A 27,892-nucleotide genomic window follows, 5' to 3' on the forward strand; every position below is an offset into this window, starting at 1 on the left:
TTATGAAATATAACTTTATTTTTAAATAAATTGTTTACGTTGCTTTTGATTTTAGAGCCCGTGAATAATACTTAATATTACTTTTATGACAAACAAATTTTGTTAACAGCAAGAGGTATCTATGAGATACACGTTATCGCCCTCGTCCGACTAGAAGATGCGCCTATCGGAAAATTAACTCAGACTCATATGTCAGCTGTGAACAGTTAAAACTGTCACAGTCACAGCCACTGCACACCAAAGTGCCTCGCTATAATTTTCGGTGTTTTGTGCTACTGGCCTGTTAAACGTTCCTGCCGCAGAAAGTACACTGAGTTTCGCCGTGTACCGTGGCGCACCGCTAACCTGTGCGCAGGTAGGTGGGCTGTGACGAAGCTGGGGCAGGCAGCACCTGTTGCTTGCAGCGCCCCCCCCCCCTCCCCCTCCCCCGTATCAAGCGGCCGGCGAACAGTTGTTTCCCCGTCTCTCTACATTTGGATTAATGCGGCAACCGCGTAGCTGTGCCCCGGTTCACGAGCCAGCTGACACTTAATTACCATACTTCACTTCCAGAATTCTGACGCAACACTTTCAAAGTTGTGGTGGCGGAAACTCGTTACAACTATTAGGCCACGATAACTCGACGATTTGCTAGTGCTGCCAGAAGTGGACAAAATCGGCACTACTTGAAAGATATTCATTTGTCTCTGAGCACTGCCAACGTCAAGTTGCCCCTAGATGCGAAATATTGCCAAAGCCTTTTGTCCACTAGTAAGACACTTCTGAAAGCACTCGTTGAGGTGTTTACATGATAACAAAAACTTACTCAAGTTACTTCTTCAAGTCACTGTAGTATGTTTATTTCAAGAACTTGCTGCAAGTACTTGTTGTACAAGTGCAGTTATTCTTAGACACCACAGCAGTCGCCCACTGTGGTCGCATTATTATTAATGAATAAAAATCGTGACGAAACACAAAAATAAAATAAAAGAAATACAATTCAACTAACTAAAATCAGAGCAGCCGCGCGGGATTAGCCCAGCGGCCTCAGTCGCTGCAGTCACGGACTGTGCGGCTGGTCCCGGCGGAGGTTCGAGTCTTCCTTCGGGCGTGGGTGTGTGTGATTGTCCTTAGGATAATTTAGGTTAAGTAGTGTGTAACCTTAGGGACTGATGACCTTAGCAGTTAAGTCCCATAAGATTTCACACACATTTGAACATTTTTTTTTTGTCACACTGCAGCACAGAATGTCGTATCCAAATTTCAAACATTTCTTGTCTGTTATATGATCAAATATTCGATAGCAGGAAACAAAAATGCGCCTCGGTATCTCACCGAGAGACTGCCTTTTAATTACTCTTCGATTTTTGCAAGAAATATTTACTACTTTTAATCACAAACGTAAAGCATTTATGTTCAAGGCAACATTAAAAAATCAGCTGAACTTTAAAGACTTCTGCACTACCATTCTACCTTCCCTTGTAGCGAAATAAATTGATTAGTAAACCCGCTTCGCACTTCCTTGACCGGTGGTGCAAATTGTGTGTGTTTAAGGGTTCCAGTGCTACATTTGTTTCGATACATCTTTTTGCCATTCTCCTTTTCGACGCTTATATTTTCGAACCCTTTGCTAAACACGCACAACATCTATATGTTTGAGAAAAACTTCCTCGAAATGACAAATTCAGCAATTACTTGCAGCAAAATGCAAGAATCTAGAGAGAATTTTCAGCTTGCAGCGGAATGTGTCCGATTTGAAACTTCCTAACAAATTAAAACAGTGTGCTGCGCCGTGACTCTCACCTGGGATCCCGGTCTAGCACGCAGTCCTAATCTGTCAGGTAGTTTCAAACAAGAAACTGTTTCCACTAACTTGCGAACTTCTTGAAGTTAACAAAACTAGCGGACATAGACGGGAAGGGGTGGTGGGGGTGGGAGATTGAGATATGTTGATTTCTAACATTTCATCCAATTCTGTGATTGTGTGGGTAATGTATCATACCACAGCAGAAAGTTCAATAGAATGCCTAATAAATATGATTTCTGGATTAAGATGTTAGAGTGGTTACGAAACAAGCAAATAAACTGCAACGACTCAGTGAGGAAGTCTGAATTGTCTAAAATAAAGGAAAATAGCCCAGCCGTGAAAGTGTACGGCGTGGATAAATTCACTGAGAACAAAGATTCGTTTACTAGTCTGCAATTGCGATCAAGACGCCATACAACTGACATGGTCCAAAATGAAAGGCAATTTCAGGGAGAAGAATGTAGCTGGTGGCATATCGAAGAAAAAATTGCAGAATCTTGCTAATGCTGCTTTCCTTTCAGTTGCTGCACACGACTGTAAAGGTTACTACAGGGAAGTGTAGCAGCTGGAGCAAGAGAACTGGACACGAGATGGAATAATAGAAATGGTCATCGATGAAGTTATCATCAATACCACGCCCTCAACCTATGATGACGATGAATCAGTCATAAATGACAGTGATCTTTTGTGAATATCATTTTGACAAATCTTTCAGGCATAGTTAATTACACTTTGTAAACAGTACTACTGTCGTACTGCGTTTAGTAAATGCAATGAGTAAAAAGATTCCAAAACACAGTTTTTGACCTTCAGTTCATAGTGCCGTAAGTTGTGCAGTCGTCTACTCCCATTTTTTATTATTTTCATAAATAAATAACACATTGAAGAGCCTGCCTAATATCGTGTAGGGCCCCCGTGAGCACTCAGAAGTACCGCAACACGACGTGGCATGGACTCGACTGATGTCTGAAGTAGTGCTGGAGGGAACTGACACTATGAATCCTGCAGGGGCTGTCCATAAATCCGTAAGAGTACTAGGGGGTGGAGCTCTCTTTTGAACAGCACGTTGCAAGGCATCCCAGATATGCTCAATTATGTTCATGTCTGGGGAGTTTGGTGGGCAGCGGAAGTGTTTAAACTCAGAAGAGTGTTCCTCGATCCATTCTGTAACACTACTAACCATGTGCAGTGTCGCATTGACCTGCTGGAATTGCCCAAAGTCCGTCGGAAAGGACAATGGACATGAATGGATGCAGGTGATCAGGCCGGATGCTTACGTACGTGTCACCTCTCAGAGTCGTATCTAGACGTATCAGGAGTCCAATATCACTCCAACTGCACACGCCCCACACCATTAGAGAGTCTCCACTAGCTTGAACAGTCTTCTGCTGACATGCAGGGTACATGGATTCATGAGGTTGTCTCCATACCTGTACACGTCCAACCGCTCATACAATTTGAAACGAGACTCGTCCGATCAGGCAACACGTTTCCAGTCAACAACAGTCCGATGTCGCTGTTGACGGGCCCGGGCGAAGCGTCATCGAAGATACACCAGTGGGCCTTCGGCTCCGAAAGCCTATATCGAAGATATTTCTTTAAATGGTTCGCACGCTGACACTTGTTGATGACTCAGCATTGAAATCTGCGGTAATTTGCGGAAGGGTTGCACGTCTGTAACGTTCAACGATTCTCTTCACTCGTCGATGGTCCTGTTCTTGCAGGATCTTTTTATTGCTGCAGCGATGTCGAAGATTTGATGTTTTACCGGATTCCTGATATACACGGTAATTCGTGAAATGGTTGTACGGGAAAATTCCCACTTCATCGCTACTTCGGAGACGCTGTGTCCCATAGTTCGAGCGCCGACTGTAACACCACGTCCAAACTCAATCTTGATAACCTGCCGTTGTAGCACCAGTAATCGATCTAACAACTGCGCCAAACACTTGTCATATATAGGCGTTGCCGACGGCAGCGCCGTATTCTACGTATTTACATATCTCTGTCTTTGAATACGCATGCCTATACCAGTTTCTTTGGCGTTTGAGTGAACATCCTTACTTCTACAGATCTCGCTCCGTCTGCCGCCATCAGCAGCCATAATTGGTATAGCGTCGTACTTTCTAATTATTGTAGTTTATATTTTAAACTTTGTTTAGCTATCCCTCTATACTGAATTCGTATTATTACTGCACTGCGGCTGGAAAAAGCCTGAAGATGATCTGAGGATAGGGCCTAAGCCAGTTGTTAATAAATACAAAAATCTGGAAACGCAATCGAGATTGTTTTTATTTGATTTTTAGGATTTTAAGGAATATTACCTCTCTCACTGGACAGTCATGAAATAACATGATAAACTGAGTATGATTACAGCAGAAAAAAATTTTGCTTCTAGGCACATGATAGACGAACAAAAAATACGGTTGTCTTACTGAAATGTTTCCAAACAAGACGGCAAGTATTACTTGGCAAGACGAACTTGTAATCCGGCTGCAGCGGGAAGTAACTTGGTCACGTTCCAATTGAAAGTAGGACGCAGTGCGATCGCGAAAAGTTATAACAGAAAGTACCTTCTCCGGCCGGTGTGGCCGTGCGGTTCTACACGCTACAGTCTGGAGCCGAGCGACCGCTACGGTCGCAGGTTAGAACCCTGCATCGGGCATAGATGTGTGTGATGTCTTTAGGTTAGTTAGGTTTAATTAGTTCTAAGTTCTAGGCGACTGATGACCTCAGAAGTTAAGTCGCAGAGTGCTCAGAGCCATCTGAATCCTTTTTGAACCAAAGTACCTTCGCGGGAAGCTTGGACAGCTTGCTGCTAATGTAATTAAATTTACTGACAATGGAACGAGAAAGATATGATGGTATGGACTGATGCGTAAGAAAATGTTGACAAGCAGTGTTAAGTAAATGAAAGGGGTGCAAATGACGGAAGGGGAGGATACGATACTAACAAGTGAACCTCCCCATCGCACCCCCCTCAGATTTAGTTATAAGTTGGCACAGTGGATAGGCCTTGAAAAACTGAACACAGATCAATTGAGAAAACATCAAGGGTATCGGAATCGCAGGAGCGCCGTGGTCTCGTGGTAACGTGAGCAGCTGCGGAATGAAAGGTCCTTGGTTCAAATCTTCCATCGAGTGAAAAGTTTAATTTTTTATTTTCAGTTTATGTGACAAACTCTTATGTTTTCATCGCTTTTTTGGGAGTGATTATCACATTCACAAGAAAACCTAAATCGGGCAAGGTAGAAGAATCTTTTTACCCATTCGCCAAGTGTACAAGTTAGGTGGGTCGACAACATATTCCTGTCATGTGACGCACATGCCGTCACCAGTGTCGTATAGAATATATCAGATGAGATTTCCTGTGGAGGAATCGGTTGACCTATGACCTTGCGATCAAATGTTTTCGGTTCCCATTGGAGAGGCACGTCCTTTCGTCTACTAATCGCACGGTTTTGCGATGCGTCGCAAAACACAGACACTAAATTTATTACAGTGAACAGAGACGTCAATGAACGAACGGACAGATAATAACTATGCAAAAATAAAGAAAGTAAAATTTTCACTCGATGGGAAGACTTGAACCAAGGACCTCTCCTTCTGCAGCTGCTCACGCTACCACGAGACCACAGCGCTCGTGAGCTAACTGTCTCCATGATATTGCCTATGTCTCCCATGGGCTACTCAGTTTGTATATTTTGCTTTTTTTTTCACAGTTCCACACAACTTCTTCCTGTTTTCTCAATTGATCTGTGTTCAGTTTATCAAGGCCTATTCACTGTGCCAACTTATAACTAAATCTGAGGGGGGTGCGATGGGGAGGTTCCCTTGTAAGTGGAGAAGGATAGAAGTATCTTCCCCACTGTGGCGCCGTCTCTAGTTTTTGGCGCGACTGAATAAAAACAACGACGCTGCCACGACTGCAAGAATCCATGGAAGCGGGTCAGGCCGGAGCCAACCAAACACTGATACGTCAGGGACTACCTGCTGACATGACAGAAACTGCCGCCAAGGCGCCGGGCGATTACAACATAGCCACGCAAGCCTAGGGACCAGTGTAGTAATAACAATGACGCAACAGGAGGGCAGGGCCGCTGCAGTGTGGTGGACCGGTTACTTCACGGCAGGACGGGAATTTATTGGCAAAACAATTACGCATCAAGTGCGCGTTAATGCTCCTCATTTTCTAAATATATGCATGCAGACTGACAACCGCAGTATTCAAGGAGAAGTCCACGCCGGACTGCGAATTGGTATGAACCTACAGGTTGCTACCACTAGACTTGGTCTCCACTAACATTAGGCGTACTGCTGACTATGATTGCGATGTTATGGACTCAACGTCTTCCAGCTGGGTGGTAACGTCTCGGCCTACTTCCAGCCGCTGTCAGCCTCCTATCCTGGACGGCTTCTGCTCGTCCAGAGTTGGGCACCCGTTCAGCCACTTTCACCCGTGCACACTTACTGTTATTGTCCATCTCAGCCTGCAAAGGGAGCACTAATGCTGAGAGCTGCCTTCCTCTATGGGGTCTACGGTTGGAATCAACACCTTCCAGCGCGACCTATCCTGCCTTCATTTTGCACTGCTGATACCTGTTCTTACCTATGTTTGAAATAGTGTATACTTCATTTTTCATAACTGGTTCGCTGGTCATCTGTCTGTTGTGTGAAGTATTTGTGGGGGGTTATAATTTATTTTGTCCAGGTTTTGAACTCTCTTGATGAAGAAGAATCTCATGTCTATACCTCATGTGGTATTCAGCAGCAGTAGATAGTGTGATACGATAGGCAGTAGTGCGATTAGGTGATCGAGTCAGTGATTGAGATTTGAGTTTGAGAACAATCTCCCCTCCAGTCTGACTCTGACGGTCCCTATGGAGATGTACTAGGAGTTGATGGTTCAAATGGCTCTTAGCATTATGGGATTTAACATCTGAGGTCATCAGTCCCTAGACTACTTAAAGCTAACTAACCTAAGGACATCACACACATCCATGCCCGAGGCACGATTCGAACCTTCGACCGTAGCAGCAGCACGGTTCCCGACTGAAGCGCCTAGAACCGTTAGGCCACTGCGGCCGGCTACTAGGAGTTAACTATTGACACATTGTTAGATGGCTATGTATTTCTGAACTTTGTGTTTACACTACATTTCATTTAATTATTTATCTTCTAGTTCGAAATTACTGATCTTACCTGCACAGTGCTTCTGATAAACATTTTTCGGGGGATAATTAGTTACTTCAGTTATATGATGATTCGTTAAACACATTTAAGATATTTCTATGTGACAATTTTCTGGTGCAATGTGAATTTTTTTCGTTCTTGATGAAGATGAGAGAGAATTTCGTGATGCTTTTTCATTGTTTTCATAATTCTGTGTTCTACAAATGTTCAGTAGGGGAATTTGAGGTCACTTTTTCAAGTCGTTTTGGACTTGCAGAATTTCTCTGTGTCTGGTAACTTGAGAGATCACTTTTGAAACTGTTAATTCATTCTTCTTAATACTATCTGACAGCAAATAACTGAGAAAATTACAATCCACCATACAGGTACTAGGAGGGCTAGACTAGGAAAGAGTGGGGAAGGAAGGAAGTCAGAAATGTGGAACTTTCTGATTCAGATGTCTTGTCAGTGGCTGCCAACTAAGGGAGTGACAGTGCAGTAAGTAGTGATTCAGTCAGTATGACTACCAGTCAAGGAAACTGTAACCCAAGCAGTGTCGTAAATGTAGGAATCCAGGAAACCAGTAATGTAGTTGTGAATGAGAATACAGTTGTTCATAGTGTGGTATACACAGTGGAATTTACTGATGGTGGTAACGCTTTAGCGCATGTTTTATCAGTTTCTATGGTAAGGAGTAGTCAGTTAGCTTCTCAGTGTGAGAATTCAGGTCCCATTACTAATTCTTAAGTGAGACAACAGATATGTGGGACATTATTGAAGAATGTCCCAGGAGAAACTGGCCTCATTTCATTTTTAAAGGGACTCATAGAAAATAAACAAACACAATTTGAAAAGGCAGGAACTAATAGCAGATTACAATTTGAAACGTTAAGGGAGGATAGTGGCAAATTAAGCTAAATACTAGAAAAGAGAGTAAAAACTGTACTCAAGAACAGAAAGTGGGTACAGATAGGTTAAGGGAAATGTGAACATATTTCAAGAGAACTGCAAGTCAGTGTTACTGCAATACAGGTTCAGTTACACTGAGGTGACAAAAGTCATGGGATACCTCCTAATTTTGTGTCGGACAACCTCTTGCCTGACAGCTCGACGTGGCATGAACTCAACAAGTCGTTGGAGCTCCCCTGCAGAATTACTGACCCATGCTGCCTCTATAGCCGTCCATAACTGCGGAAGTGTTGCCGGTGCAAGATGTTGAGCACGACTTGATCTCTCGATTATGTTCCATAAATGATCGATTGGATTAATATCGGACGATCTGGGTGGCCAAATCAATCATACGAATTGTTCAGAATGTTCTTAAAACCAATCGCGAACAATTGTGGCCCGGTGAGATGACATCGTTGTTTGGGAACATTTCCAAGTAGCCGAATGTAACCATTTCCAGTCAATGATCGGTTCAGTTGGACCAGAGGACCCAGTCCATTGGGGAGTTACCATCAGCCTGCAAAGTTCCTTGTTTACAACTTGGGTCTACGGCTTCGTGGGGTCGCCGCCAAACTCGAGGCCTGCCATCAGCTCTTACCAACTGAAATCGGGACTCATCTGACCAGGTCGCGGTTTTCTAGTGGTCTAGGCTCCAACAGATATGATCACGAGACCCGAAGAGAGACTGCGGGCGATGTCCCGCTGTTAGCAAAGACATTCCTGTCGGCCGTCGGCTGGCATAGTCCATTAACGGCAGATTTCGCAGCACTGTCCTGAGGGATACGTTCGTCTCACATTGTTTTCTGCAGTTATTTCACGCAGTGTTGCTTCTCTGTTAGCACTGATAACTCTACGCAAACACCGCTGCTCTCATTCTTTGAATGAAGCGGCGGCCACTGCGTTGCCGTGGTGAGAGGTAATGTCTGAAATCTGAGATTATCGGCACGCTCTTGAGAGTATGGATCTCGGACTGTTACCTTCCCTAACGACTTCTGAAAAGGAATGTCCCATGCATCTAGCTCCAACTATCATTCCACGTTCGAAGTTAATTGCCATCGTGCGGCTATAATCACGTCGGAAACCCTTTCACATAAATCATCTGAATACAAATGAAAGCTTCGCCAGTGCACTGCCCTTGTGTACGTGATACTACTGCTATCTGTACAGGATGGAGCAAATAAAAGTGGCCCAGGGAACAGAGTTCCAGGGTACAGAGAAACAAAGCAGACAAAAGGAAATACACTACTAACTTGATTATAGCAGATGTTGAAAGTGACCACCATTCATCATCTCGAAGCTGTACTGCTTGAATTGCTGTAGTCTTATCCGAAATGTTCTGCTGCAGTTCTTGAATACTATGAGGGTTGTTGTGTTACACCTTAGACTTGAGGGGTCCCCACGCAAAGTAATTATACACTGACAAATCAGGTAACAAGGGTGGCCAGCTAGAGCCGCGACCAGATTAACCTCTGCTAACAACTCTGTGAGGCGTGAACATTGTATAAATCGCTCCAAGGTTCGACCGGCTGTATGGGCAATCGCTCCATCCTGTTGGAAGCAACTGTAGGTCTTTTCCTCCTCCATTAATGCTACTACAAAAGGTTTCTAAATGTTGGTTATGTAACGCGCCGAAGTCAGCGTCTGATGAAAGTAGATGGGACCAAAAATGCGGCGTGTAGACACTACACACCATACACCAACCTTCTGATCATGCTATGGTATTTTGTGGAAGTTATTTGCATTCTGCGCTGCCCAGAACCTGTGATTGTGTGAGTTGACATAACCAATCACGCGAGACCAGACTTCATCAGACATAAAGAACAGATCCACATCCAAATCGCTGATTGTTATCTCAGTGAACAGCTACTCACAAAACTGGAGGCTCTGAGGGACATCTGCTGGTTTTAATGTATGAACAACAATCGGTAGGGATGCAGGTTGTAAGGGGTCCGTAGGCCCTTACTATAAGTTTTGCGACAGCACAGGTCGACAGGACAAACAATCGATAGCGTGTGTCGGGTTGCGAGAGCGAGAGCGAGTGTTGAGATAGCAGTGTGGTACGCGCTGTGGGCCGAGCCGGGTGGAGGTCTGTTGCTGGAATGCAAGACCGTACCGACAAAGGGAGTGGCCATCGCCGTGGTTTAACCCCTTTGTGTTAAAAATATACGGGAAAGTGAAAAAGAATAATTACTAGTGTGATTCAGTGTGCCGATATTGTAATTACGCGTCTACCGCGCCGGCATCATTTGGATTGCAGTGTTGGATCGCAGTGTTGGATTGTAGTGGTGAATTACAATGATTGAAATTGCGTGTGACGATAATGAATAACGAAAGGGCCTGTGCTGAGATTAGCCGTTATTAACTCTGTACGACGAAGGCAGTGGCTGTCTCCTTACTTTGGTGTTTTTGTGATGAATATAGGTCGTTGATTAATGAAGCTGTGTTGTTGTTCTTCTTGCCACCAGACATTTTATTATTACAGCATTCGAGAAGGACAAAATGGAATGTAACAACTCCGTAGCAGTCCAATCCGATTGCCAGCCCCATTAGGTACACGGTCACATTAATTATTATCTATTTGGGCTGCTATCAATCCCGATCGAGTGGGATGAGTCAGTAGATTAAACCGGAGTGTTACAAGGTGCTGGTCCTGGTGGAGTATTGACCGCATGAGCGACGTGATATGCCTGCCTCTTGCGAGAGATGTCGGGTTGATTCGGTAGGTCTCTGAAGCATTTTCTGATGTGCGGACACGTTTGGGAATGGTTTTTGATATGTTCAAAGTGGATCCTGTCTGAAGCCATTTTCGGACTAAGTGTTGCATGTCATGTCACTCTTTGCAGGCACTTTGACACCATCATATGTCTCAGAAAACAACTGACCACAACGTTCCACGACTTTGTTGCCTCGAAACTTTCCACAACGAATACTCGTTGCTCCACCGTGATTACCACCGTCCCATTTGCTCTGCTCCACTCACAATGACACACCGCACACTACGCTCTGAACTGGTGCGAATCACATGGTGGGCGTACTCTTGGTGTGCGCCTCACTGAATGTGGTTGTATGCATAAATTCTCGTTCAATCCTACCCACTCGTCTGGGCCACTTTCATTTGCCCCAACCTGTTTATGCACATACTGCAGCCCCATGACTTTTGTCACCTCAGTGTACACAACATAGTACAAAAATGTCAGCCCATTAGCAAAGATATAATAGAAACTTAATGAACTGGGTACACAGTTAAGGGAAGGGTGAAATGTTAATTTTGATAGCAGAATTTTATATGCTGAAGGGAAGCTTTCTACTACTGAAGAAGATAATAGCCAATTGCAGTTAACAGTTAGTGAACAACTTAAACACTTACAACACGATTTTAAAAATTTGAGAGAAGAATGTGACAAAAGTAAGACAGATTTATCAGAAAGAATTGAAGCAGTACCTAGTCGAAATGCTAGGATTCAAATTCAAGAACAGGTTACACAACATGCTACACTTTTAGGAGGTTCAGAAGAGAACTTTGAAGAATTAAAACTTAGTACTGGGAAATAAATATCAGAGGGTTTAAAGGAAATGAAGTAAACTGCAAAGAAGATGGATGAGTTGGGTATCTCAACTGCTCAATTAGTGGTTAGTGCTGAGCGGAGTTCTAGAGTTCTACTGGTACAGTTCCTGCTTATGGTGGGCTCGGTGACTCGGAGAAAGTTGCAATTGTTCATGAAGCTGTAAGCCAAATTCAGGAGTACAGTGAGGTGCAATTGGTTATTCCTGAGGTCGGAGCTGATACTGTTCTCCATCAGGTGCTTAGTAATGCTGAAGAGAGTTCAGATAGCACCTTGTTGGGCAATGTTGCTGATTTAGTGGAGTTCACAGCTTCTCAGGAGGAGATTTTAGTTGGACCTGCTGACCACCATTTTACTTGTTGCAACAAAGTTAAAAGTTGGATCTGGGTTGAAATGAATGTGAACATTATGCCATGAAGGGCAAGGCTTCAACATGGATTACATCTTTTATGAAATTTAATTTGCGTCTGTTTGTTACCAGACGACTGTGAAACAATGTCTGATTTCTTTATTGTTATTATGTCGAGAGAAGTGGCACTCTTACGTCTGGGAATTGATGAACTTGTTTTGAGAGATTTTCATCTCTTAATTCATGTGGTACAGTGGAACTGGAGGAAGGTAAGATACAATACTCAGGTTCTACACAGTGAAGACAGATTAAGATCCACTGTAGTAGTTTTCATCAGTACTAAAATTATGATGCACTGTATTGAAACGCTGTTGCCAATGTTTCTTATTTTGTGTCTCAAGTAATTATTTTTCTTTTTTATGTCTAAAATCAGGCAGCACCCTTGTATATTAGTGTATATTTTCCCTTGTCGTAGTATTTTCTTGAATAATGAAGGTGCGTAATCCTGTATTTCATGTTGATCTTTCTATGTGGATGGCACACATCTAGTGAACGTAAATTATGATTTTCAGATGATGGTTAGCTCTTTCAACATATTGTGATGTAGGTACCTGTGTATTTTATGGTGCTGTTGCTTATAGCTATGATGAGGTAATTTTCTTTAATATAGATATCATTGTTTGTTTACATGTGTGGCACGATGGGAGGACTGATGGTTCAGATCAAATGGCTCTGAGCACTATGGGACTTAACATCTGAGGTCATCTGTGCCCTACACTTAGAACTATTTAAACCTAATTAACCTAAGGACATCACACACCTCCATGCCCGAGGCAGGATTCGAACCTGCGACCGCAGCAACAGCGCAGTTCCGGACTGAAGCGCCTAGAACCGCTCGGCCACAGCGGCCGGCTGTGCGGACTGAGTAACGCGTTACAGATAGTAGTTGATGTGTACAGTTTACTACAGTACGCCTCCTGTGTGGCTTATTTCATTAATTTTCTGACGGTATGATACTGATATGGGAATATAATGGGATCTCAGCAGAATTATATGGAAAATCATTTTGCTGTGTATTACATGCAATTTAGAGAATGGGTTACTGTATTGGTAATAGATGTTCGTGAATGCTGAATGATGTAAAGTAATAATTCAAAATGATGATGATTTTGACTGTTTGTGGGCTTTGGAGTGATACGTGAATACTGAATATTTTGGTATGGAGTGAGATTTGTTGCTTGGTGTAATAAGGTGTGTGTGTGTGCGTGTTTGTGTGTGTGTGTGTGTGTGTGTGTGTGTGTGCGCGTGAGTGAGTAAGTGAGAGAGAGAGAGAGAGAGAGAGAGAGAAAACAAATACCTTCGCTGTATGTAAAACAAGATACAGTTGAAAGGATACATACTTTCTAATCGTCAATGTCAATAAAATTTACCAACAGCGTTGCTTAAAATGTAATTTTATTTTATCGTGAAGACTACCAGTTTCAGCATTTCATTATGCCATCTTCAGGGCCATGCACATCCATTCAAATAAACTAACGTATCGTATAGAGCCTTAAATCTCTGGATATCGTGAATTCAATCGTTACCTATTGCTTCATTCAAAGATTTGATAGTTACTATCACTATCCACAATGACAGCAGACAGGGATCATGGATAACGTAGTGTAGGTATATAGCATACATGTAATTCATCATCCTAGTGTCTAGATAATGAAATACGCTACTAACTAATAATCTTTTAGCTGTGCATGACGAAATTCATCACACGATATACGGTACATATGTAAATGTTGCTTTCTACCTGAAAAAATAGTGATATTTACGTAATTCATCAAAATGAATGACTTTACAATGAATTTGTGTCCTTTATCTTTCAATGGAGTCTACTGTTCCTTCCGGTCTACAACATCAACCTCATTACATTTCATCTAATCTGTGCTTTGACTACGTGGACTGGTCTCTTAAAATAATCTTCCAGCACTCTTCGTAAGTGCTTTCCATGTGAGAATATCTGATTTTGCTGTAAACATTTTCCACTTCACTGTTCGTTTGGTGCATTGTCCATACAAATTGGACATGCTCTGCTCACGTTGGTGAATTGTCCGTTGTTGGTCGAAATGTTTGCTTATTTCGTACTGTTAGTACGTGTCACAGGTAGATAATGCCTTTTGACAGTGCGCGTATTGTCTGGAGTGTCCGCCGTGTACACAACTGGTCAGCCTTCCGCCAGCTGCTGACGTTCAGTCATTTGCTCTGATAACTTTTCAGCTAAGTGTGAGCTGCCCTCACTCCTTTAGCCGAGGTTGAGTGCCGCGCCCACTCGCCATATTCCCGATTTTCATCAGACCTACAAGAGACAGCCTCATACATTAGTTTGCTCGTAATTCTGTGGATATTCCACCAATCGTTAGAACCATCGGTAGATTGATCCGGGGGAATTCATTTCTGTCACGATCGCAGTGTCTTTTTGGTCGGTGTCCTGTGAATTCAGCCCTGTGAAATTAGTGTCCAGAAAAGGTTGAGTAAACGTCCACTAATCCTCCTCTCTGAGCCCCAGAATTTGCGTGGCAGGCAGAAGTGCAGAGGACTCTTACTGATGATGAAAACTGGAGATCCTCGAACAAGAACTGTGATATCACAATTTTCATATTAGAAAGTGATCATAATTTATTTTTTTGGTTGACAATCGCAAAATTTTTTCGTATGGCCAGATGTTCAGAAAGTACAATGGAAAAGATAAAGTCCAGATTATAAACAACGAATTTAAAAATCGTATCAATTCCACTAGAAAAATTAAACATAAAAATAAAATATGGTTCATATTTGTGAATCGCCATGTAGTACATCGCATTCACTCAAAGAACAGCAAGGACAGCCCCAACACCAGCATGTGACGAAGCTAGGAGGTTTGTTCCACCGTGTTGAGAAATGATCAAATAAAAGAATAAATCTGAACATTATGGTTGCACTTAAAGTTGAACCTCGGTCTGGAGAAACCGCCTCAACGAGGGCCACACATACACGCTTACGCGCTTAACATGAAATCACAAACCACAAATACAATTGAATAACCCGGACAGGATGTATTTAATATCCCAGCAATAAGTAAACTCGAGGACCCAGACAGGGGGCCACAGGAAAGTTGGGCTCACAGTTAACTAGTGTGGCCACGTGGTTCGCGGAGACACAATTTCTACGTACCGTGGCCAAATTTTAGCAACATTAAACCACGTAGCCGCGATCAGTTACCATTTTATAGAGAACACATTTGAATGGACAAAGGATAATGGTAGAGGGCCAACAAACCCTAATATTAACCCACGTGGATGGTTTCCAACGGACATATAGTAATGAAACAAAGAAAATTCACAAAGAGGCAAAAATTATCAAGATTCGGTAAAGATTAGAATGTATACACACGCAGCAGCAGGCACACAAACATTCACACTGAACCGAGGGCGCACTTCCTACGTCAGATCGCTTCAATACATGGAACACCTTTGTGCTACGTTCTTCTTACATACCAAAGTCTGCATTAGGAATCAAGCTGAAAGTCTGCAAAAGCCTTGCATTCCTTGCTGCGACCTAGCAAAACAATCTTTAAGACTGTGCGGCTGATCCCGGCGGAGGTTAGAGTCCTCCCTCGGGCATGGGTGTGTGTGTTTGTCTTTAGTATAATTTAGGTTAATTAGTGTGTAAGCTTAGGGACTGATGACCTTAGCAGTTAAGTCCCATAAGATTTCACACGTAATGTACATCAAATGAGTGGTCATACTAACTAAATGACCAGGACTATGACCCCTATGAAGGTGACATAAATTGTCCACAGCTTCTCCCCCCACTACTAGTGTTAAATGTCGACGTTTCTATATGTAACTTCAAAACATGAAAACAGTTTTCTTTATATTTATGATGCTGCATATCACTGTCAGTAATGCCAGGCATGCATGATTTATGAGCATTATAAAATAATATATTAAGTAAGATGTACTTTAAAAGGACAGGGTACTCAAAATAACTTGCATAATACCATTCAAAACGTTTTTTAAGGTGACAGTGCATAACGTGATCTCTGGTATTAGGACAGAGTATGGAGAATATAAGAGGGAACAGCAGAATTTGTGCGTCAAGACACATGGTACTAGTATCTTATGCATTTGTAAGAAGCGATATTGTAGAACATTATGGCGACTATTCGTGATGCTCGTCTTCCAGCAGCAGGGTGTTTAGGCTGGTGATCATTTGTGAAGTGGCATAATGTGGCTCTGACAGAACGGCACACCACCTCACTGCAAGCGCCAGCCAGCACCAGCAGAAACAAATCACTGCACCTGGTTAATCTGAGCAGATCAAAGAAGATGGTAGCAAATTAATTTTGCTCGCTTAACAGTCTCTCTAATCTCCATTCTTCCAAATCATTATTTCCATAAGTTCTTCGATGTTATGTGTGCTAAGTTTCGCCTTATTTGTTAGCCATGTTAAGAGTTGTTGTTCAAATGGTCATCCGCTGGAGGAGATTGGGACTTTCACTGTGGAAGTAGGCTACTACTCATAAGGCCCCTATACTCTGATGGACTAGTCTAACTGACCTATGCACCGAGTAGGTCATCTCTGATCCGCTAGCCTGTGTGTGGGCAATGGACTCTCAGTCGGCTCCTGGTCTGAGTCCTTCGCTTCCATCAGTGAAACTCACCTGCTTAGCCAACCACTACTTATCAGTCCACAACCGCTACCTGTCAGTCCACACTCCATCAGTACAGCCACATAGGGTCTACCAATTGGTCGCCAGTGCGCACACACTGCCAGAGGTCACGGAAGTGGTTGGCGAGCGGACTGGCTGACCAGTCAGGCTGTGAACGGGCACCTGTAGGAAGCGTTTCCAGTGGACAAGGACTCTCAAGCTAGGCTGGTTACCCAGACCACTGTCCGACAGCTCACACTATTCAGTACAGTGTCTAATTTTGTGTTGTTCGCTGGTCCTTTCGCTCTTGTCCCTTCTCTCAACAACGCTGTTTGTACGGTGTCATTTAAGGTAAACAGTATGGAAAACAGACAAGCGTGTGTGAAATGAAATCGAAAGACTGTTCCAAGAGCAATATGAAAAACGATGCCTGCGAAGATCTTGTAGCAAAGGGCAAACAGATAAACAGTGCTTCAGACAGGGCATTTGTGGTAGAAAAAACATTAAATCTCTACAGCTGTCTTTCCAACATAAGTTCAGCAATATCCAAGACTCCGAATCAGCAGCTGGGAGCGTTGCTGAAAACATGCCTGAACTACGACCTGCTCCAGTTCACTCTGGATAAAGAAGTGTTGCAATGTGTCGTATTTTCCTTAACACAAGGAAGTAATCTGGAGGCAAACTAACTAAGGAACTTAATGATGAATCCGATGTTGGTGTTGTAAGTCCATTAATGTTTTTATTTAGTTAACATATACAGTGTAAATTATACACTAGACGTAAATAAATATAAATGATCGAAGTGTCTTGAATTTCATCGGTGATATGTTGTTTGTATGTCCTCACATTTTCTCTGCAGCCACCATACTGATTTGTCATGTCACATCTCATTATAACAGTTGCTGAATACCTGATTGCGAGTTTTGTTCTGTCAGGCTTCCAATTTGTGAATAATCGTAATCAAGAGTAGTATGAATGTAATTAAGGCTTTTCTTCCTGCAAAAGTTGTGGAGAAATGTATATCCATTCTGCTGTACTGAGGCCTAATGCCTGTTGTGTCAGCAATCAACAACACATCACTGCTCCGAAGATGTTTAACATACAGGAGTCAATTTTCCGGAAGACAGACGGTCATGCTTTGACCTTCCACCAAGAGGCGACCCAAGTGCCGCTGGAGGCCGCATGCTGCATGGACATATTCTCTTGTGCAAAACACATAATCGAAAATAGGCCTGGCGGTATACTAGTGCCAATTCCACTAGGGTTCCATCAATCATGAATCTCATTCAAGAGCCAACGTTGCTGCCGTTCACATCTGACTTCGCACCCTGGACGCTGCCAGTTGTGGACTTAAACAGTGTTCGTAGCCTCTCACCAAAGAAGATGGGCGCTCTGTGAATGTGGACTTGTACGTTTATTTATTCCTATTTAACTTCCAAATGGCTACACGCTGGACTTACACAATTTTAGTCCCTAAGCGACTTTGACTTTCATAAAGTGTGTTCTTAATTACCTTAGACTCGGTGACAACCTAAGCGGCCTTCAGGCACCGGAACTATTAGTGTTCTATTTCAAGAAGCGACTTATTTTATGTTTTGTTTCAATGAACGTTGGAGTGCACATGCCATTAATCTTTGATAAATAAATTTGTTCCGTCATTGCTATCTAGTTATTTTTTGTGCTGGCGGCAGCAGACATATCACATTCCATCAACAATTGTTATGTCTGTCACTAATGGCGTTAACAACGCTTTTAATCTGCTTGCCAGTATACCAAAGACATTGTTAACAACCACAGAGCTCTGCTAAGTCTATATATAAATACTTTTTGGCTCCTCCATATGTTTTTTTGAGGGTGATGTTTCATTAATTTCAGTATCAAAGGCAAAACTTCGCCGCAAACAAAAACAAAAGGCACCATAGAATCTACTTCCTTCTGTTACAAAGGATTTGGTAAATCCTGAGTGGCAGATAGTAATGAGGTGTAGAGGTGTAAGTTTCAGAATACCCCTTCTGAAACTCGGCATTCCATACTAGTTTGAACACACAGAAACTTGTAGTTTGCATTTAAAACAGAAAAAAAGGACAAGACTGAAAGTACCTTCATGATTATCGTAGTAATAAGCACTACCTGCTGCTTGTTTAATCAGTATGTGCTTACCGTGCACTGCCGCAGAGCCGTTTTCAAAATTCCACAGTTCTTTAAACTGATGAACAACATTTCTCCATTCTTCTTGAGATGAAGGAGTCTGAAATGAAAAATGATACTATTAGCTCAATACATGATTAAGTGGTACAGTCGCACAAAACAAAGAGAACATAGCATATTTTTCAGCGAGACTTTTTGATTTTTAGGTGAAAGTTTCATGGGAGCTTCATTTAACAGTAAGAACACCGCCTAAAACGCCTACTTCAGTAAGAAAGAGTAGTGGTCGAGCTCACGAGATAGCGTTCTGGGCGAAAAAGAGGTCTCATCCAGTGGATGTGGTGTCTGTCTCGTCTAGCGGACATGGTGCCCCTGTGTCTCCAGCATGAAGATTGTGCCCCTGGTACTTATACCACTGCCTTTACGAAAAGTGTGGATCAAACAGTGAACAGAAGGACAGCGCAACGAAAATTATTTCCGACGTACTTCTTTCAGCAAACAGGAGGCAATTAAATTTTTCTTCAGGATTTTTACGTCACAAACGAATGCATATCTGCATCTAATGCGATCTCCATCACTATTTCTTCTCCCACATGACGCAAAGCAAGTGCAAAAACACTGTACAAAAGTTCAACGGAGGAGCAGATCAATCTGCACCACTGCAACACCATAATAGAAGATATGATGGAACACTTATCATCCATCTGAAAGTGACAATCAGCCACGTTGGCAAAGTTGCTGATTATATTGCTTAAGAACAAAGTTGATTTTCACTTTAAAAAAGCATTATTTTTCAATAACTATTTTCTCGTAAGTAACCCTGGACTTTTTAACAGATAAGTTTACATGTAACTAGCGAACCCGAAAATGCTCCGCAATTGCTAAATATGTATGGGAATTGCATATACATCCTAAATTCCTTGCCCCCACCCCTCTCTCTGCCCGTCTTCTCATCCTCTCTGTCTCTCTTTACATCTCCTCCTCCAGTCATATCTCTGTGCAGAATCTCCTCTTCCCCCCTCTCTACGTCCATTACAGTCTGAATGTTCAGCAGAGTATCGCACAAGAATTTGTAGGAAGTCCATCAAGATGTTTTCGAGATTTTTTGGTAACAACATTTTACATACATATTTGTATAAGTAATGTATTACAAAAAATATATAGCCTGTGTCCGTCCCAATGTTCATTAGAGTAGCGTGTGAAAACTGGAAGTAAATCGGTCAAGAACTTCTCGTGATTTGTGGTAACTATGATTCCTCTTTATATGATACAAATACACTCCTGGAAATTGAAATAAGAACACCGTGAATTCATTGTCCCAGGAAGGGGAAACTTTATTGACACATTCCTGGGGTCAGATACATCACATGATCACACTGACAGAACCACAGGCACATAGACACAGGCAACAGAGCATGCACAATGTCGGCACTAGTACAGTGTATATCCACCTTTCGCAGCAATGCAGGCTGCTATTCTCCCATGGAGACGATCGTAGAGATGCTGGATGTAGACCTGTGGAACGGCTTGCCATGCCATTTCCACCTGGCGCCTCAGTTGGACCAGCGTTCGTGCTGGACGTGCAGACCGCGTGAGACGACGCTTCATCCAGTCCCAAACATGCTCAATGGGGGACAGATCCGGAGATCTTGCTGGCCAGGGTAGTTGACTTACACCTTCTAGAGCACGTTGGGTGGCACGGGATACATGCGGACGTGCATTGTCCTGTTGGAACAGCAAGTTCCCTTGCCGGTCTACGAATGGTAGAACGATGGGTTCGATGACGGTTTGGATGTACCGTGCACTATTCAGTGTCCCCTCGACGATCACCAGTGGTGTACGGCCAGTGTAGGAGATCGCTCCCCACACCATGATGCCGGGTGTTGGCCCTGTGTGCCTCGGTCGTATGCAGTCCTGATTGTGGCGCTCACCTGCACGGCGCCAAACACGCATACGACCAACATTGGCACCAAGGCAGAAGCGACTCTCATCGCTGAAGACGACACGTCTCCATTCGTCCCTCCATTCACGCCTGTCGCGACACCACTGGAGGCGGGCTGCACGATGTTGGGGCGTGAGCGGAAGACGGCCTAACGGTGTGCGGGACCGTAGTCCAGCTTCATGGAGACGGTTGCGAATGGTCCTCGCCGATACCCCAGGAGCAACAGTGTCCCTAATTTGCTGGGAAGTGGCGGTGCGGTCCTCTACGGCACTGCGTAGGATCCTACGGTCTTGGCGTGCATCCGTGCGTCGCTGCGGTCCGGTCCCAGGTCGACGGGCACGTGCACCTTCCGCCGACCACTGGCGACAACATCGATGTACTGTGGAGACCTCACGCCCCACGTGTTGAGCAATTCGGCGGTACGTCCACCCGGCCTCCCGCATGCCCACTATACGCCCTCGCTCAAAGTCCGTCAACTGCACATACGGTTCACGTCCACGCTGTCGCAGCATGCTACCAGTGTTAAAGACTGCGATGGAGCTCCGTATGCCACGGCAAACTGGCTGACACTGACGGCGGCGGTGCACAAATGCTGCGCAGCTAGCGCCATTCGACGGCCAACACCGCGGTTCCTGGTGTGTCCGCTGTGCCGTGCGTGTGATCATTGCTTGTACAGCCCTCTCGCAGTGTCCGGAGCAAGTATGGTGGGTCTGACACACCGGTGTCAATGTGTTCTTTTTTCCATTTCCAGGAGTGTATATATTTAAATATTATACAGGGTGTATCAAAAAGAATCATCTTATTTGGCACGTCTATATTTCTGAAAGTAATAAACATATACAATGAATTTTGTTTTTTCATGAACAGGAAACTCAAAAAGCTATTTTCATACCTTTTCATAGGTGTTTAATATGCCCACCTTGAGATGCACGGCATATGTTAGTGCTGTATTCAGACTGTTCTGACACTGCAGCGAGCATGTCTTGTGTTACAACTTCCGCAGCTGCTGTTATGCGATGTCTCAGTTTATTCATTGTAATTGGTAACCGAGGCACATAAACAGAGTCTTTTATAAACCCCCACACGGAAAAATCACATACACCATGTCCAGTGACCTTGGAGGCCAGTAATGTAAGGCTGAATCATTTGGTCCAGCGCTACCGATCATTTAAAAATTCCCACACTTCCAAATGCCAGTGTGGCAGTGCCCCATCCCGTCACTAAATGAAGTCGTTCCAATCAGTCTTCAAATGTGGGAAAAGAAAGTTCTTAAGCATATCGAGATATGTCCTTCCTGTAACAATGCTCTTGGCAAAGAAAAATGTATCATACACATTTTCCCGTGAAACTGCATTAAATTTTGGAGAGTCCCTCTCATGTTGTACAGATTCGTATGACTGTTCCGTACCCCATAGTCTCGCATTATGACAGTTCACCTTTCCATTTAAATGGAATGTTGCCTCGTCACTGAACACTAAGCGTGGAAGAAAACTGTCATCCTCGATCTTGCCAAGAACTAAATTACAGAACTCCACACGTTGTTGTTTGTCAACTTCACGAAGAGCTTGTAGCAGCTGAATTTTGCATGGTTTCATCCGTAACGTCGACGCAACCACTCCAGAAGGACATCGGGGGGCATGTTGAACTGTCGAGCTGCGCGGCGAACGAATTTCCGCGGACTCTTGTGAAACTATGGTGGATGTGTTCGACCTCTGTATCAAACACTCGGGGAAGGTTCGGCGATTTGCATTTACACAAGCAGCCTGTTTCTCGGAATTTTTCGTGCCATCGTCTAATGCTGTGTGTTGTAAGAGGATCCACACCATACCTAGAACGAAAGACAAGCTGAACAGTTATTAGTGATCCGCAATGCGCAAAACGTAGAACACAAAACGCTTTCTGTTGTCCCGACACCATTTTTACTAGAAATGAAGTGGGCGCACACTGCTGCTACCTAGCGGGAACCATGTAAGACTCCAGGGTTTGTTCTTTCCAACAGTACATTGTTCGCGCACATATCTGAAATAACATAACAGTTATGATATTTTTTAAATCGGATGATTCTTTTTGATACACCCTGTATATATAGCTTACGTCCGTCAGAACGTCCATTAGAGTGTCGTGCAAAAATTTGTAGTAGATCAGTCAAGAAATTTTCAAAATTTCGGTAGCAAAGTTCCCCTTTACATATTACAAATGTATTTATATATTACATGTGTAACTGTGAAACCATCTTTTTTCTTGTTATGAAGACAAGTGACAGCAGAACTGTCGAACTGAACGCATTTTTTTAATTTTCTGTTTCATGCGAAAAATACCAATACCATCCACAGTTACGAACACAACGAAGAAATCAACCAAATCGGTGGGGCCATTCTCAACTGGTGATCTTTCACAATTCATTTTAATTTCCGACTTCCCCGGTAGATTGCCCAAAAATTTTCTCTCTTACAAACGTTATCCTGTCAATTACGAACACAACAAAGATAAATATCAACCAGGCAGTTCTTAACTGATGATATTTCGTACATGCAGCACCTGATGTTATTTTTCGACTTTTCCGCTGGAGTTTCCAAAAATTTTCTTTCATACAAACCTTGACCTGATAATATCGAGCGCAACGAAAAAAAAAGAACCAAATCGGTGAAGGCGTTCTCAGGTGATGATCTTTCATACAAACGGCAATGATTTTTGTTTGTTACGTTACACTGTTTGACAAAAACGTGAACACCCAGAAGACATCGTCGGATGTCAGTGTAACTTTGTACACGTACTCACTATCAGAGTCTGCGTAAATGACGATAACTGCTATTCTTTGTGACAGATAAAACGGCCACAGAGCGCATTAATGATGTTCGTGTTTAGCCTTGTTATCAGGAGTGTTAGGGTATATAAGTGGCAATAAAAGTGTCAGATGTGGGATGATCATTGTAAAGGACACGAAGATGCCGTGTACTCGTGTGAAACGCGTTATCGGCAGCTGACAGAGTTTGAAAGAGGCCTCATTGTGGGTATCCGTTTGGGCAATTGGTAGAATCTTGCAATATCTAGATTTGTTAGGCGTTCTGAAGTGACAGTGGCCAGATACTGGACTGCTTGGGAACGTAGGGCAGATGTACTCATCGTCAAGGTTCGGTTAGACCTCGTCTGACCACCAGAAGGGAGGATCGTCGTACTGTGCACCAGGCACGTCATAACCGCTTCACATCTGTACTTGCCATCCGATAAAAAGTAACAGACTCTCAGCGACATTCTGTGTCATGCCATGCGACTATTCGGAGTCTAGCAGCAGTAGGACTAAGAATACTGCTACTAACACCAAAAGACAAACGGTTGCGTTAGGAATGGTGCTGTGACCAGGAAGCATGAACTGCTGATGAATGGCGTCGCATTGTATTCAGCGATGAATTACGGTTCTGCACTTTCCTGGATGACTATCATCGACAGTATGGCGGCGGCCTGAGGAGAGGTCACATACTTCCAGTATTTTGGAGGCACCGAAGTGTTACTCCTGGTGCGGGTCCACCGGGTATGACTTACGGTCATGGCTGGTACTGATCGAGGGAATAAAACGGCATAACGGTACATCACGAACAACTTGTACCCTCGCGTGTTACCTCTCATGCCATTTTTCAACAGAACAATTCTCGTCCACACATGACATTCGGCAGATGATGATTGAAGTGATCGCTGTAGCAGGCAGAGATCTACAGTTACCAGTATTTGAATTCTGGCCCCTGTTTTGACCGGAACCGAGGTTGAAATCTTCCCACGCGTCAGTCAGGGACCTGAAGATGGCACAGTAAATCGCCGAAACTGGTAATCAAATAAAGTAAGAACTTGGAAATTAGACGGCTGAAAGGTGTTTGATTTGACGTCTTACACATGGAATTAGTATCTATGAACTGCCTACATGATGCTGAGGTACTCCTATGGCCAATCTGTGCCAGATAAAACATGCTTTGGGTCAGATCACATGTCAGGTCTGCCCCAGTGCCAGTACCCAGGATATCAAGGGCCAGTTACAGCAGTTGCAGGCCAGCTTGCCTCAGGAAAGTATACAACGACTCCAATACACCCTCCCCAGTCAAATCAGGGATAAGTGGGATCACAGTGTCAAGCTCTTTGTACATTTGCCTCGATGTTGTAATTATTGAAATAACAAACGTCATGTGGTGTCACCGCCAGACACCACACTTGCTAGGTGGTAGCTTAAATCGGCCGCGGTCCATTTAGTACATGTCGGACCCGCGTGTCGCCACTGTGTGATCGCAGACTGAGCGCCACCACAAGGCAGGTCTCGAGATACGGACAAGCACTCGCCCCAGTTGTACGGACGACATTGCTAGCGACAATACGGTAGAAGCCTTCCTCTATTTGCCGAGAGACAGTTAGAATAGCCTTCTGCTGAGTCCATGGCTACGACCTAGCAAGGCGCCATTAGCCTTACCTAGTTTGAGAGTTATCGTATAAATGTCTCAAGAAGAACTTTGTAAACCACCAAAGAATAAAGTTAAGTATATTCCACAGCTACGTATTTTCTTTATAGCAGTCATAACGTATCCTGTTCCAGAATTGACGCCAGTCGGCGTGTGTGTACGCGTGCCTTTCTTTCGGCTCCCTTCCCAGTGTGGCGTAGCAAGCTTGTTACGCCACAACAGATTGGATCCCATCCTCGTCGCCAATCTGTTGTGGCGTAACAAGCTTGCTACGCCACACTGGGAAGGGAGCCGAAAGAAAGGCACGCGTACACACACGCCGACTGGCGTCAATTCTGGAACAGGATACGTTATGACTGCTATAAAGAAAATACGTAGCTGTGGAATATACTTAACTTTATTCTTTGGTGGTTTACAAAGTTCTTCTTGAGACATTTATACGATAACTCTCAAACTAGGTAAGGCTAATGGCGCCTTGCTAGGTCGTAGCCATGGACTCAGCAGAAGGCTATTCTAACTGTCTCTCGGCAAATGAGAGGAAGGCTTCTTCCGTATTGTCGCTAGCAATGTCGTCCGTACAACTGGGGCGAGTGCTTGTCCGTATCTCGAGACCTGCCTTGTGGTGGCGCTCGGTCTGCGATCACACAGTGGCGACACGCAGGTCCGACATGTCTAAATGGACCGCGGCCGATTTAAGCTACCACCTAGCAAGTGTGGTGTCTGGCGGTGACACCACACGTCACATACCCTCTTAACTCGAGAAGTTTCATTTTGCTTCCTACTCCCCTTCTGGATGCTTCACTTTTTTGTGAGGCTATGTAAATATAGTGCCGTACACTTACTCGCAAGCATGCTAGCTTAAGTGTCTTGAAGATGGCCCAGCAGATTTCAGAGATGACTTTTCCCATTTGTTGTTGTTGTGGTGTTCATTCCGAAGACTGGTTTGATGCAGCTCTCCATCCTACTCTATCCTGCGCAAGCCTCTACATCGGCGAAAAACTATGGCAACCTATAGCCTTTTGAATCTCCTCACTGTATTCATCTCTTAGTCTCCGTCTACGATTTTTACCCCCACATCCCTACAACACTAAATTGGTGATCCCTATCCCTTTTTCTAGTCAGGTTACGCCACAAATTTCTTTTCTCCTCAGTTCTATTTAGTGCTTCCTCATTAGTTACGTGATCTACCAATCCAGTCTTAAGCATTCTTCTGTAGCACCACATTCCAAAACCTTCTATTCTCATCTTGTCTAAACTGTTTATCGTCCATGCTTCACTTCCTTACACGGCTACACTCCAGACGAATACCTTCAGGAACAACTTCCTAACGCTTAAGTCTATATTCGACGTGAAAAAATTTCTTCAGAAAAGCTCTACTTGCCATTGTCAATCTACATTTTATATCATCTCTACTTCGGCCATCATCAGTCATTTTGCTGGCCAAATAGCAAAACCCATGTACTATTGTAAGTGTCTCATTTTCTAATCGAATTAGATTCAGCATCACCTGATTTAATTCGAGGACATTCCATTATCTTTGTTTTGCTTTTGCTGGTGTTCATCTTATATCCTCCTTTCAAGGCACTACCCAGTCCGTTCAGTTGCTCTTCCACGTCCTTTACTGTGTCTGACAGAATTACAACGTCACCAACAAACCTCAGAATATTTATTTTATCTCCCTGGACTTTAATTCCTACTCCAGGTTTTCTTTTGGTTTCCTTTACTGCTGGCTCAATGTATAAAATGAATAACATAGAGGATAGGCTACAGCCCTGTCTCACTCCCTTCTCAATCACTCCTTCCCTTTCATGCCCCGTGACTCTTACAACGGCCATTTGGTCTCTGTACAAGTTGTCTCCCTGTATTTCACCAATGATACCTTCAGGATTTTAAAGAGAGTGTTCCAGTCAACATTGTCAAAAGCTTTCTCTAAGTTTACAAATGCTATAAACATAGATTTACCTTTCATTAACCTATCTTCTAAGATAAGTCGTTGGGTTAATATTGCCTCGCTTTTTTCTACATTTCTCCGGAATCAGAACTGACCTTCCCCGAGCTCGAATTCTACCAGTTTTTCCATTCTTCTATAAAGAATTCGCTGGTATTTTTCAACGGCACTTACTAAAGTGATAGTATCACATCTCCCATCTTCTCTTAATGTAAGTGAATTCAAGTTCATCTCCATGTTTAGACCCTTTACATACTCGTTCCACCTTTCAGCTTTAAAGATCATCTCCATGTATAGACCCTTTACGTACTCGTTCCACATTTCAGCTTTCTCTTCCTTCCATAAGATTGGTTTTCCATCTGAGTTCTTGATATTGATACAGCCGCTTCTCTTTTTTCCAAAGGTCTCTTTAATTTTCCTGTAGGCAGCATCTATCTTTACCCTAGTGATATATGCTTCTGTATCCTTACATTTGTCCTCTAGCCATTCCTGCTTAGCCATTTAGCGCTTCCTGGCAATCTCATTTTTTCAGACATTTGTATTCCCTTTCGCCTATTTTACTGCCGCATTTTTATATTTCCTCCTTTCATCAGTTAAATTCAGCATCTCCTGTGTTATCCAAGGATTTCTACCACGTCTTGTCTTTCTACCTATTAAACCCTCTGTTGCCTTCACTATTTCGTCTCTTAAAGCTACCCATACGTCTTCTACTGTATTCCTATTCCCTGTTCTACTAAACTATTGCCTAATGTTCCCTCTGAAACTCTCAAAACCTGTAGTTCTTTCAACTTATGCAGGTCCCATCTCCCTAATTTCCTACCTTTTTCCAATTTCTTCGGTTTTAATCTACAGTTCACAAACAGTAAATTGTGGTCAGTGTCCACAACTGCACCTGGAAATGTCTTAAAATTTAAAATCT

The 27,892-nt window shown here is 43.4% G+C and overlaps 1 protein-coding gene across 1 annotated transcript in view; it reads right to left on the bottom strand.

Annotated features, from left to right (window-relative positions):
- LOC126443737 (uncharacterized) overlaps positions 1–27,892 on the bottom strand; it is a 448,679-nt gene that overhangs the window by 288,148 nt on the left and 132,639 nt on the right. Inside the window, exon 3 of the mRNA XM_050090959.1 lies at positions 18,660–18,747. Within this exon, the coding sequence (XP_049946916.1) occupies positions 18,660–18,747 (88 nt within the window). The remainder of the gene's footprint in view (positions 1–18,659; positions 18,748–27,892) is intronic.

The sequence above is a fragment of the Schistocerca serialis genome, chromosome 1 (genome assembly GCF_023864345.2).
Source record: "Schistocerca serialis cubense isolate TAMUIC-IGC-003099 chromosome 1, iqSchSeri2.2, whole genome shotgun sequence".
NCBI lineage: Eukaryota > Metazoa > Arthropoda > Insecta > Orthoptera > Acrididae > Schistocerca > Schistocerca serialis.